Genomic DNA, 14,815 nt, shown 5'->3' with positions numbered 1-14,815 from the left:
CTAGTAAGAGACTTATAGCACTCACAAGAGCCTCTTTAAAATAGAGAAGTTTTAAAAAATTTAAAAAATCGTACTAAAAATACGTTACAGCAAATATTATTCTAAACTCTTCTTTTGGTACACCGTATTGTAATGTATTGTATTGTATTGTATTGTGTTGGATTGTGTTGTATTGTATTGTATTGTATTGTATTAGTATTATTTAATACAATACAATATTTGGTATTGACTTGTATTAATTGATTGTGTAAAGTTATAATATATTTTTAATACACTCGATCCTAACACCAACTACGGGTTTGGGTCCGGGTCTGGGTTCGGCTCCGAATTCAGGTCCGGGTCAGGGTCCAGGTCCGGGTCTCGGGTCCCGGGTCCCGGGTCTCGGGTCTCGGCTCTGGGTCCGAATCAGAGATTGGTGTTAACTCCAAATTCTTTGTAAATATTATAATACAAGCTAATACGGACCATTTATTAGGTATTAAATAATACAACATACATTGTATTAAAAAATTTGGTCGTAATAATTAATACAATACATTGATTTATCCAAACATAGTGTTATTTATTATTTAATATAATACGACTCTTATATGGTGTACCAAACGAGCCCTTATATTTTAAAGTTATATATTAAAATTTACTATATATTCATGATCTACACTTAACTATTTATTACTCTAAACATATTTTATTAATTTTTTTGAGATTGAATAATTATTTATAAATAGGAGACCTAGAATTTTTACTTTGTGGAGTCTTATTTATCATTAAAAAAATATTTATACTTACATTATAATCATTTTTATTAGATTTATTTAATTTTGTGGGACTTTCTACTACTTTGGTCTATAATTATCAAATTAAAAATTTTACATTAATTTTTTTAAAAAGCAATATTTTTATTAGTGGGACTATAGCCTCCACATTAGTATTAATGGGTCTGTCCCCAGGATATATATCAGTTTATATTAATAGTACATATTAAAAATGAATAAAATATATTAGAAAAAAGTTAAAAAAATGAAGTTTTGATAATGTATTTTAAAGAAATTAATGTATGATGTAATGTAAAAGTATGTTGTAAAATAAAAAAAAAAAATAGAATTTTGGTGATGTATTTTAAAAAACAGAGTAAAAAAGTTGTTGGGAGTATTAAAAGCTTGAGAGGATTAATTTCTGAAATTTGGTTTTCAATTTTTATCACTTATGTAACTTAGAACTTTTGAACGCTGAACTATTTTCTACTGATCGGGTCACAACTATTTATCCCGATTTAAAATTTTCTATTCTACTAGCATGTATTTTAATTTATATTTTAGTAAAAATAGGATAAAATACCCTTAAAAATTAGAATAAAAAACTCAAATTATATTTTTTTTGTTAAAAAAAATAAAAGGTAAAACTTCATTACATAATCAAATCATTCATCATTACAAAAATGAACTCGAAAGGAGCATTGCCCACGAGCAAATTCGATCAGAAATAAAAAATGTGGTTCTCCCTCGATCAGTAGTGGGTCATATTGCTTTTATGGTACATGAACTTCAAATAACTTGGACGACAAAAAATAATCTGACTCTACCTCAATTTTGCACAACCCGCGATGAAGAATAGTGCGTTACATAAGATTATTTTCTATGTGATTTGGGATAATACATTGAATATACTTAGGTGATGTTTGGTTGGAGACAATGAAATGAAATGGAATGAAAATAAAATAATTTTCATTCCATTCATTTTTGTTTAGTTGCATTTTAGTGGAATGACTATTTCATTTTAAAATGAAAAGAATGACTATTCCAATACAAAATGAAAAAAATATATAATAATTCTTTGGGACTTTTTCATTTTTACACTTCAAAATAATTTTTTTTTGTATTTTTACGGAATTGTACATAGAAACCTTTATTGCAACTAGCGCTGCAACCTAAATTGCAACAAAAAATCGTATAGAAATCTCTATTGCAACTAGCGCTGCAACCACTTTAGAAACCCAAACCGTAAATTTGAAAAAAAAAAATTAAAAATAGTATATAAAGTAATTTCCCTAATTCTTTTATCAATTATACATTTTAATTTAATTGCATTCGATTTTTATTCCTATTATCATTCTCATTACTATTCTTATATATGTATTCATTTCTCTTCCATTACAGCATTACTTTCAAACAATGCCTTATTTAATTCCAGTTGGGTTATTTATCAATTATCATAACAAAAAATATACAAATTAAAATCTAGTCGAGTTTAACAAGCCACACGTACATGTATTTAAGCACATATGGGCAGCTGTGTATGTATATATAATCTCAATTCAACAAAAAGAGAAAGTTTCAATACTTAGTACCTGCCACGCTCCATCTTTACCCTGTTTAGTATTTTTATAAACAAACAATATATATAATATGGAAGAAAAGAAAAAATCAACCAAATATTATATATGTGTAGATGTGTTTAAACAACTCAATCAATTGGATAAACCCAATTGATCAAAAGATATGAAAGTCAGAGGTCTTAAAACTACATAGTCAAAAACCGTACACTTTCATTATAATAATAACGAAGACTATTTGTATGTGCTTCATTCAACAAAGGCACGAAACAATAGAACACCAAACATGCATAAATGAATTAGTATATAAATAATGTCCAATTTTGATATAATTAAGCAAAAACAATACACAAATATAGAGAACTTTGAGAGAGAAGATTAAGATCCTAAATAAGAAAAACAAAGAAGTTAATATATTTATATAAAAGATATTGATAATATAATGGAAGATATAGTGGGAAAACTGAGGGAAGTGGAAGGATCTGAGAGTGATCCAAAGATGAAGGAGCTTGCTCGTTTTGCCATCGAATTTCATAACGAGAATAAGAATTACCCATCTCTGAATTTGGCCTTTGTAAAGATAATTGGTGTGTTTCAAGAAGAGGTGGTTTCTGGTATAATGTACTCTATGCAATTCCATGCACTAGACGTTGATGAGCTTAAAGTCCTTCTTTGCAGTGCTGGGGTTTTGGTCAAAGAAGACAACTCAAAGGAGGCTGACTATTTGCTAGTTATTACACAAGTCTAAACTACTTATTTAATTAGTTTTTATTATATATGTTTATTTTTCAATAATGTATGTTATAATATTACTTTCTCCTAAAGTTCTATATTTTTGTTTGTTTGTTTGTGTTAGGTTCTTTTTTGGTAATTTAATTGTCAAAATATGTTTTAATTATTATGTATTTTTATTGAGTATTTAAATTATTTTTATTACATTAATTTTGGTCTCTTTGGTTTATGAAGCTTTTTGTAAGAGAAAAAAATTCTCTTATGGAAAGTTGTCTAACTTTAAAAAATTTAACTCTCTTTCTCTAATTGATGATTTCGGTTTTGCTTTTATTAGAACAGAGCAAATAAATTTTATTTGGCGGGTTTGAAGTCTAAATTCGTGATCTTAGTTTAATTTAGAAAGTTTTCTATCTGGTCCTGATTTGCTGCTGTAGAGTCCGATTCTGATGCTACAAATCAAGAATTTTTTTAAGAAAGCTTTGTACAGCTGGAAAAATATTTTTGTGGTTGTCTCTAAGGTTGTTATGTTCTATAAATAGGACCTAAAGAGCAGTCAAACGATTTTATCTCTTCTATTCTCATACTTTCATATCTTTCTTTATGAGAAGAGTGTTTCCAATGTAAGAAACCTAGAGTATTCAACTAGGTTTTAGTTTTCTTATTATGATCTCATACTATTCATAGAATAGGTTGAAGAGAAGCTTTGAAAAAGTGTGGGTCTTCGGGAGAAATTTTTTCTAAGTCTCAATTTTCTAAATAACCAATCTGATATAACACACTTCAATACCACTCTTATTACCCTCATCCCCAAAATCAAGGATCCCTCTACCCTTAAAGACTATCGCCCTATTAGCCTGCGCACTACTGTTTATAAATTTTTTTTCAAAAGTCCTGGCTAATAGGATCAAGTTAGTCATAAACCCTCTTATTTCTCCCAACCAAAGTACCTTTCTTAAGGGCTGACTCATTAATTTCTGATAATATTCTCATGGCCCAAGAAATACTCCATTCCATCAAATGTAGGAAAAAAGGCAAGATTGGCTGGATGGCAGTCAAGTTGGACATGGCCAAGGCTTTTGACAGAGTTGAATGGAGTTTCCTTAATAAGATCATGCTGAATTCGGTTTCCCCTCTAAGTTTGTCTCTTTAATCATGACTTTCCTGTCAACTGCTTCCTTTAAATTCAACATCAACGGCCATGACCTTGGGAATGTCATTCCCTCTAGAGGACTTTGCCAAGGGGATCTTCTCTCACCATACCTCTTTCTCCTTTGTTTAGAAGGTCTCTCTACTATTCTTAAGCAATTTGAAAACACTAAAACAAATTTTGGATATTGCATGTACTGCTCCAAAAATCTCACATCTTCTTTTTGCTAATGATAGCATACTATTTTGTTGGTCTAACATCCAGGCTTGTAATGCTATCAAAGAGGCTCTTGCCAAGTATGAGAGTATCTCGAGTCAGTTGGTGAACTTCAATAAATCTTCCATCCTATTCTCCCCCAATACCGGCCTTACCTACCAAAATCTCATCCAGGATTACAGGCAAATTGTTGGGTTTTATGCCCTAAATAAAACTCATTTCAATATAATCAGATTTACTAATTAATAAAGATCAGAAATAACATTTAATGTTGCATGGTTCACATGATTTATTTCATGATTATATATATAATGTATGAATTCTATTTAAGTCCAGAACATATGAATTTGTTAATGATTATAGTGTTGTCAGCACAGTGGAATATAATCTTAATTATATGTTCGAAAGTTTATTCCCTGATTCGTCAGAACACTGGATTTAGACTGGCATGGTATAATCAGCGATTAGTATTCTTACACCTTGGATAAGTGTTATGTCCTTTCCAGGGCATTGGCAAAGTTTACCAGTATCGGATGTATGGAGTATACATCGGAAGGGGCCGATATTGAACTTTGATTAGATATATTAAATTTACCGTAATATCTATTCAATTCAATATCACCTGTTGATCCTAGATCAAATGATCTTAATCCTGATATGTTTATGTTCGATCTCAAGAGTATTATACATGCTCTTTGATTTGTTAGTTAAGCCTACTTTTGGGTCAGGGTGATACGTACATTTTGGGAACATGATAGTGCAATTGAGTGGGAGCGCTAACATAAATATGGAATCTATAGCTTTTATCTGACAAATAGAAAGTAAAGGATGATTTCCTTCGAGCTTGAGCAAACGAAAATAAATGAGGGAGTACTCATTTCACTTAGTTGAAATATCATTTATACGGGGTTAAGTGTTACGGTAATCTAAACCCTTTACAGTGTAGACCATCTATATAGAGAATCATTGATCAAATTAGGATTATAACAATGGATAACTAATGGCGTATCTATATCGTGGAACATATAGAGCGTTCTATATACTGAGAGTGCAATTCTAAGTTCTATGCGTGGATTGAACGAAGAATTAATAAGTCAGTGAATTTAAGATATAAATTCTTGATCTGCTTATTGGAAGCTCGGATATATAGACCCATGGTCCCCATACTAGTTGAGACCATACTGCTTGTAAGACTCAGTTAATTGATTTTGATTAATCAATTATAATTCTAAAGTTAGACTATGTCTAGTTTATGAATTTTCACTAAGCAAGGGCAAAATTATAAAGAAAAGAGAATTCTAGGTTTATTTATTAATTAAGAGACTTTATATGTCTAATTAATAAATATATTAAATGACAATATTATTTAATAATTAATTTTTAGTTATTAAATAATTAGAATTAGCATTTAAATGGTTGAAATTGGAAAATTTGCGTTTTTGAGAATATGGGATAGAAAAAATGACAAAATGGCAAAATTGCAAAGTGGGCCCAATCCACTATCCATGGGCGGCACACTTAGTGCAATTTTCCTATTTTTCTATTATTTTAATGCCAAATAATTCTAACCTAAACCTAGGTGGTTACCTATAAATAGATAGTGATGGCTCTCATTCAAACTGAACTTTGTTAACTTTTGTCAGATGAAATTGAGCCTCCATTCTCTATAGCAGAAACCACTTCCCTCTTCTTTCTTCTTGATTTTTGAAATCCTTGAGTGAATGAGTGAGTGCCCACACACATCAAGTGGTATCTCAAGCATAGTGTGTAAGACTGTAGGAGATTCCAAACATTAAGAAGGAGAATCAGCATCAAAGGAATGAGAGAAAGAGATCCAGGTTCATATCTTGGTGATGATCTGCTACAAAAAGGAATCAAGGGCTAGAGATCTGAATGGAAGGAGTCATATTCCGCTGCACCCAATGTAAGGTTTACTAAACTTTATATTTATTTCATTGTTTTAGAATTCATATCAGGATGTTAATGAAACATACTTGTTTTCACTACAACAATAATGGTTTATACCAACGCCACTATTACCAACGCCAAAAAGTCCTCATTAAAAATGGTACTATAAATAACGACACTTACCTGTCGTTGGGACAACTATTATTATTTTTTTAAAAAAAAAAATTTATCATCAATAACGACAATGTCGTTATTGAAAATACTTCAATAACGACATTGTCATTGGGAAAAGTTTTGTATAATTTGAAAAATGGCCGTTGTAAAAGGGCGGTAATTTTCCCTCTCATTTCAGCTCCCAACGACATTGTCGTTGGTGACAGACTGACACGTTGCAGTGATCAGTCTGTCACCAACGACAATGTCGTTGGTCTATATCGTTGGGAAGTTCTTTGTATATAAAAAAAATGCAGCGAGCCTTCCTCATTTCTCAGCCAAAACTAAAAACCCTAACCCATTTTCCTCTCTATTCAGCCACCTTCAACCCATTCAACCCTAACCCTAACCCATTCAACCCAGGCGCCTGAAGCTACGTCCGGCCACCACCATCGCCCACCTGAAGTCGCGCGTCAGCTCAGCCCAGCACCGGGTCTCTCCTCCGCCTGAACCTCCGTCAGCCCACCGCCACCGGCGGCGATTTTTGAGGTATACCCTCATTTGTAATATGTATATATATTGTTTTATATTTATATATGTATTTATAAATATGTAGATAAATTTTGTTGTTTAGATGTTTGTAATATTTATTTTAAATATATGTTTAAATATATATGTATTTGAGTTATATGTATGTGTTTTTAATAATGTATGTATTGTTTTAAGTGATTGTAATTTTTTTTTTCTTTTTAATATAGATGTGTATAATCTGAAAATAGTATGTGTGTTTGTATTTGTTTTTTTGTTATTTTTTGTATTGTAATAAATTTTTGATTTACTTTGAAACTTTGTAATATTTAAAAATGTGTAATGTATTTTAAAGTTGTAAAGATTGTATAAATCAGGTTAAAATTTTTTTGGGTATAGTGTAAAATATAAATGTTATGCTGTCCAATTTTTTTTTAAATTTCATATAGTAAAAAAAATTAGGTTAATTTAATAAATTAGTAATTTTTTTATAAAAAATATTAAAGTGGTATTTAAAAAGAAAAATTATAAGGTAATAATTATTTATAAAAATTAATAAAATTAATGTTAAAATTAAGTAATTTAAGTAAATGAAATTTGTATTTTGTTTAAAAAATAATAATAAATAATTAAATATTTAATAAATAACTTTTATTTATTTTTTGAATCAATAAATAACTTTTATTAGTTGAGAATAGATAATTAATAATTAAATAAGTAATGAATTTAACATTAAATAAATTCTTACAATAAAAAATATTAAGAAATAATTATATTAATAAAAAAGATAATATTTTATTAAATAAAAATAATTTAAATAAAAGGATTTCGGTGAAATTTTGAGATAATAAAAATTTTGTTATTTTAATAATTTATAATAAGTTAATAGTTTGTTATAAAACTAGTAACAAGTTATTTTTTAAATGGACAATTATTTAAATTAATATTTATTTAACAAAATTAGTGAAATAAATCCTAAAATTAAGTAATTGAATTTAAAAGATTTTTTTTGTATATTTATAAAGAATAATAATAAATAATTAAATAATTATAAATAACTTTAATTAGTTGAATATAAATAATTAATAATTGAATAAGTGATAAATTTTATAATTAATAAATTCTTGTAATAGAAAAAATTAACAAATAATTTGATAAATACTATAATATTTAATGTAAGTATAGTTTAAAATAAAAGTTAAAAAAGGTTTCATAAAATGACGTAAATGAAATTTGTATTTTATTAAAAAATAATAATAAATAATTAAATATTTAATAGATAACTTTTTTTTTTGAATCAATAAATAACTTTTATTAGTTGAGAATAGATAATTAATAATTGAATAAGTAATGAATTTAATATTGAATAAATTCTTACAATAAAAAATATTAAGAAATAATTATATTAATGAAAAATATAATATTTTGTTAAATAAAAATAATTTAAATAAATGAATTTCGGTAAAATTTTGAGATAATAAAAATTTTGTTATTTTAATAATTTATAATAAGTTAATAGTTTGTTATAAAACTAGTAACAAGTTATTTTTTAAATGGACAATTATTTAAATTAATATTTATTTAACAAAATTAATGAAATAAATCCTAAAATTAAGTAATTTAATTTAAAATATTTTTTGTATATTTATAAAAAATAATAATAAATAATTAAATAATTATAAATAACTTTAATTAGTTGAATATAAATAATTAATAATTGAATAAGTGATAAATTTTATAATTAATAAATTCTTGTAATAAAAAAAATTAACAAATAATTTGATAAATACTATAATATTTAATGTAAGTATAGTTTAAAATAAAAGTTAAAAAAAGTTTCATAAAATGACGTAAGATTAGCCTTAGTTCAACTACACATTCAAAATTACCAAATTCGTTTGACAGTAGACAATTTGATTATAATGTAGTAAACGTAAATTTTTTGGTAGATGGCAATCGATAAGACTTGGGTGACCATGAGAAATCGTAAGGATCCAGCTTACTGGGAAGGTCTCCAAGTCTTTATGGAACTTGCGTCTAAACACAAGGATTGTGACGGAAGAATTTTCTGTCCTTGTGTTAAATGCAAGAATACTAGATTGCATCCTTTGAATACTGTGGAGGCACACATCTTTACAAAGGGTTTCGAGAGCAGCTATGAGAGGTGGATTTACCATGGGGAGCCAGATGAACCTGTCGAGGCTAACATCAATGTCGATGCGGATGAGATGGCTGGTGTCATTGAAGATTTCTTCCCTCCTATAGATGACGACGAAAGAGCTGGTGATGATGAAATGCAGAGGGGTCAGTATTATGATGACATGTTTGAGGAGATTGAGGCAGAGTTGTATCCTGGTTGCGATTGGATATCGTCCCTCAACTTTATAGCAAAGTTGATGCACTTAAAAAATTTGGGAAAAATACCAAATTATATCTTTGATGAATTGTTGAAGTTGTTGAAGTTTGCATTTCCGAAGGAGAATAAAATTCCTGCAACACACTATGAGGCGAAGAAGAAATTAGGAAAATTAGGATTAGGGTACGAATCAATCCACGTGTGCGTGAACAATTGTTGTTTGTTTCACAATGAGCATGCCTCGAAAGATTTTTGCCCGGTGTGCGGGACCAGTAGATGGATTAATGAGGAGACAAGCGGAAAAAAAGTAGCGCATAAAGTGATGCGCTACTTTCCGTTGACTCCTCGATTGAAAAGATTATACAGTTCAAGACATACATCCAAAGAGATGGTATGGCATCGTACTGGTCGTGTGAGAGAAAATGGTGTTATGCGTCATCCTGTTGATTCTGCCGCGTGGAAAGACTTTGACTCCAGACATCCTGATTTTGCAAGAGATCCTCGGAATGTTCGCCTAGGCTTAGCTGCTGATGGATTTAATCCTTTTGGCAACATGAGCCTCTCGTATAGTATGTGGCCTGTAGTGTTGGTGAATTACAATTTGCCACCTTGGATGTGTATGAAGGATAACAATTTCATGTTGAGTCTCCTTATTCCCGGACCGAAGTCACCTGGTAAGGACATGGATGTCTTTTTAAGGCCATTGGTGGACGAGCTAAACGCATTGTGGACTCAGGGTGTTGAAACAAGAGATGCTACAACCAACTCAATGTTCAACATGCGCGCAGCTCTTCTTTGGACAATTAATGATTTTCCTGCCCGTAGTAGCTTGTCCGGATGGAGTGGACAGGGATATAAAGCCTGTCCTACATGCAACGAGGATACTACTTCTATTCGAGTGATTGGTAAGACATCTTATGTTGGTCATAGACGTTTCTTGCCATCCAATCATCGTATGAGAAAAGACCGTGAATTTGATGGAAATGTTGAGAAGAGACCTCCGCCAAGACGATTTACTTGTTCTGAAATATTAGAACAAGTGAATGCTCTATCTGAACGTGCTCCGGGGAAACGAAAAAGAGGCGACATTGAAAATAACTGGAGGAAAAAAAGTATTTTTTATGAACTTGAGTATTGGAGTGCAAATGAGTTGAAACACAACATCGATGTTATGCATGTTGAGAAGAATGTTTGTGATAGTATCCTTGGCACTCTCTTGGATAATGACAAGTCTAAAGACACCACTAATGCAAGACAAGATTTGAAAAATATGAGAATTCGTCAATCCTTATGGATTTTCGAAGATGCTCGTAAAAGATTGCTAAAACCACATGCCCCTTATGTGTTAACTGCTAATGATAAGCAATTGTTTTGTAAATTTTTGAAGGACGTTAAATTGCCAGATGGATTTTGTTCGAACTTGAAGAAGAAAGTAACTAATGACAATATTGTTGGATTGAAATCCCATGATTGTCATGTCATAATGCAAAGGTTACTTCCAGCTTGTATTGGCAAGTTTTTGTCGAAGGAAGTATCAAGCACCATTATAGAATTGTGCAATTTTTCAAAATTTTATGTTCAAGGACATTGAACGTAAAAGACATGGAGAAGGCCCAGGGAGACCTTATTCACATTTTGTGCAAAATGGAGAGAATTTATCCTCCAGCATTTTTTGATATCATGATACATTTGGTGATCCATTTACCCGAGGAAGCCATATTGGGCGGGCCAGTTTTTATGAGGTGGATGTACCCTTTTGAGAGGTATATGAAAAAGTTGAAAAATTATGTTAGGAACAAAGCAAGGCCGGAAGGATCTATTGCTGAAGGATACGTTATAGATGAGGCTTTGACATTTTGTTCCATGTACTTCAAAGGTGTGCATACAAAATTCAACTGTCCTGAGCGCAATGAAGATGCTCCTAGTGTATCTCGCTATTTAACAGTGTATAAATCTCAATGTCGTCCACTCGGTAAGCAAACAATAACAACTCTCGATGAGAAGACTCGCAAAAGAGCTGAGTGGTACATATTGCAGAATTCTAGCGAGATCGACTCTTATATGACGTAAGTTAATCAAAATTATTACATAATGCTTAATAAATAATTTATATTATTCTATATAGCTAAATTTGTAATAATTTTTTTCTTTTAATAGAGAGCACCTTGAAATAATCGCACAGAGGGACCCGAATGCCAACCATAATCTTTTACACAAAAAAGAATTTCCTACGTAGTTTCATAAGAAGGTGTGCAAGTATTCCTTTTTGTACTATTTACTTAATGTAAATTATCAACTCTCTCAAATCTTGATTGTTATGCGTGTTTTTTCAGATTTTTGATTTGTATAAGCTCGGGTCTTTAGAACACAGTGATGAATTGCTAGCTTTAGCAGCTGGCTCTGATCTCGTTGTGTATTCATATCCGGCATGTATAGTGAATGGAGTTCGATTTGTTGTACACAGTCGAGATAAAGACCGTAATACTCAAAATAGTGGGGTGTCCGTTGCAGGGACAGAAGGTTTTGACTATTTTGGGGAACTTCAAGAAATATTGCATTTGTCCTTTAGTGGTGCATATTCAGTTGTATTATTTCGGTGTAAGTGGTTCAACACAGATCCGAGAAAGAAAAAAATCATTATTGAAAAGAATATCACTAGCATAAATGTTAGTGGTGTATGGTACAAAGATGATCCTTACATTCTTGCCAGTCAAGCTAAGCAAGTTTTCTTTGTGGATGATCTAGTTAGAGGTCGTAATTGGAGAGTTGTTCATAATGTCCATCACCGCCAAGTTTGGGAAAATATTTTGGATTCTTCTAACGAGCCAGATGATGTTGATGTTGTACATGACACAAACTCATCAAATTTTACACTATCAGTAGATTTGGGGGAGTTGAATGTCCAACGAACTAATGATTCTCCAACAATTGTAGATGTCCCTCAACGTTCTGAGATGGTTGCAAATGTTGATGATAGTAGGGATGATGAAGATGAAGAAATTGCAGAAGACCTAGAGGATGATTTGCTTATTGATCATCTTGAAGATGAAATTGAAGAAGCGCCCGCAACAAATTTGCATTTCATTAGTGATGATGATTGTGAATAATAGATTTTAGTACTGTTTGTATTGATGAGTAGTTATATTTTTTTAATCCTTTTGTCTCAACAAATTATTGTAAAAGAACAAATTTAAGAGTTAATGAGTTGTTCGTATTCTCTTAAGTAAGGACTCATATGATTTTATTATTCTATTTTTAGCATAAAATGTCAGCAGATGTTGCTAACTATCATGGTGGAGATGGTGGCGGGGATGACCCATTAGATCCTACTAGGGTACCGACTGCGTGCGAGGCTTCAGGTATTTTTGTTATTTTTCTATCTAAGTGTTTAATTTTTTTAATTCAACTATTCACACATATACATTTTTGATGGCAACATAGGTGGTGACGCGAGAAAAGGCCGTGGGAGGAATGTTTTAGTAAAGTTAGAAGAGAGAAGAAAAAACTCTACTGGCCCGTTGCCATTAGAAGTTGACAGTGTCTCGAACAAAATAGTAGGCTTGGAGAGTAAAGCTTTTCCTCGATTGGTAGGGCGAGAGGTTGCACTGCATGTGCCTGGACATCATCCAAGTTGGGCAAATGTCCCGGAGCAGTACGAACACCTCATCTTAACCAAGCTTCGGGTAAATAATTATTAATTTATCTACACTAATAAATGTGATTATTACCATGTTATTTTAATTTATTTTTGTCATATGCAGCATTATTACCAGTTGGACAGTCATCCAAAGTTAGTAGCTATTTCGATAGCTGAGATGGCCGAGAAGTACAAAACACGAAAGAATATTAGATTGCAACACTTCAGAGAATATTACAAAAACCCAGAAGACTTTGAAAATGCAGTGAAGAACCCTCCCAATGAACTTAATGAAGACCAATGGCGACTAATATGTGAATTGTTCACAACTCCTGATTTCATTCAACGGTCGAAGCAAAACTCTATCAATCGACAGAAGATGAAATTCTCTTCAACAACAGGGTCGGTAACTATGGCTGAGATTCTTCGTCAAAAAGTAAGTTAATATATTAAATTTCTATTTTACAAAGTTTACTTTATATATAATTTTCTAACAAGTTATATTTATCAGCAAGGAAAGGGTTACATTGAGACTTGGAAAGAATGTCATACTAAGAAAGACACCAACACCTTCATCAATGAGGCTGCCAAAAATAAATATGTAAGATATATAAAATAATAACTTTTAAATATTTTCAAATAATTGTAACTTTGCTTGATTTCTAACTTATTTATATTAATTATAGGAAGAGATGTTGACAACTCGAAATAGTGCTCCTGAATCTTCACAAGTTTCAGAACTTGAGATTCTTCGGAAAACACTTGGAGAGAGGCGTGGCCATCAACGAGGAGTGGGTCGCAAGTTGAAAGGCCAATCATCAGGACGACGCTCACAACCTGCAACTGCTGATCAACCGGACTTACGGGAAACAGTTGTTGAGTTACAGAAACAAATACAGACGTTGACTCAACAAATGTCACGTGAACGTCGGGAACCAATGGATGTTGAGATGAATGATGCAGCTCCAACCCAACCCATACGTCCTCAACCGTCTCGCTCTCAAATGGGTTTTAACCCAATGGGTTTTCAGCAGCCGCATCAGACTCCTACTTCGTTTCAGCAACTGTTACAACAGCCTCTTGTTCCTTCGCCTGGAAGGTTAAGTCCTGAGAAATTTCACAGTCAAATGTACCAGTCATACTTGCAGTTTGTGTTTCAGTCGCCAAACAATTCGCAAGTATTGTTGAATATGATGACGCAGTCGCCTCAGACGTCTCATGTGTCAGAGCCTCGGATGCCACAAATGTCACAGATGCCGCAAAATGTTCAGATGTCGACACAAGGGCAGCAATATCAGAACACATCGCAGACGATGCCGACACAACCATGGGAGCAGACATCTCAAATGATGCCGACACATCTAGGACAACAGACTTCTCAGATGATGCCGACACAACAAGGGCAGCAGACATCTCAAATGATGCCGACACTACATGGGCAGCAGACATCTCAAATGATGCCCACCTTGCAAATGCCGCCATACTACCCACAAATGCCGGATGTTCCTGGGTCGGATGTTCCTCGAGATGCTAGTGATGAGGACGATGCTACTACAAACTTCTTTTAGAATATCTATTTTAATTTTACGAACTATCGGTCTAATATGTTTGTTAATATTTTATGAACACTAATTTATATTTAGGTAGGCAGTACTATAATGTTTATGACTTACTCTTATTGTAATATTAGTGACTTTAAATATTTTCTTTTAGTTAAATGATTTTATATCTTAATTAATTCAATAATTTTATATATTAATTAATTAAAAATAATTAAAATTTAAATTAATAATTTTAATATAATAA

At 31.6% G+C, this 14,815-nt stretch overlaps 2 protein-coding genes across 2 annotated transcripts; both read left to right on the top strand.

Annotated features, from left to right (window-relative positions):
- Positions 1-8,965: 8,965 nt before the first annotated feature.
- On the top strand, positions 8,966-10,963 carry LOC133032973 (uncharacterized). The gene has a single exon (XM_061107463.1). It carries the CDS (start codon positions 8,966-8,968, stop codon positions 10,961-10,963), a length of 1,998 nt encoding a protein of 665 aa, XP_060963446.1.
- A 1,558-nt stretch (positions 10,964-12,521) lies between these two features.
- On the top strand, positions 12,522-14,577 carry LOC133032972 (glutenin, high molecular weight subunit DY10-like). The gene is made up of 3 exons (XM_061107462.1): positions 12,522-13,445; positions 13,521-13,610; positions 13,696-14,577. Exons 1-3 carry the CDS (start codon positions 13,128-13,130, stop codon positions 14,575-14,577), a joined length of 1,290 nt encoding a protein of 429 aa, XP_060963445.1. The 5' UTR covers positions 12,522-13,127.
- Positions 14,578-14,815: the final 238 nt, after the last annotated feature.

Source organism: Cannabis sativa, unplaced genomic scaffold, assembly GCF_029168945.1.
Source record: "Cannabis sativa cultivar Pink pepper isolate KNU-18-1 unplaced genomic scaffold, ASM2916894v1 Contig1, whole genome shotgun sequence".
NCBI lineage: Eukaryota > Viridiplantae > Streptophyta > Magnoliopsida > Rosales > Cannabaceae > Cannabis > Cannabis sativa.
This window is presented reverse-complemented; position numbering and strand designations above follow the sequence as displayed.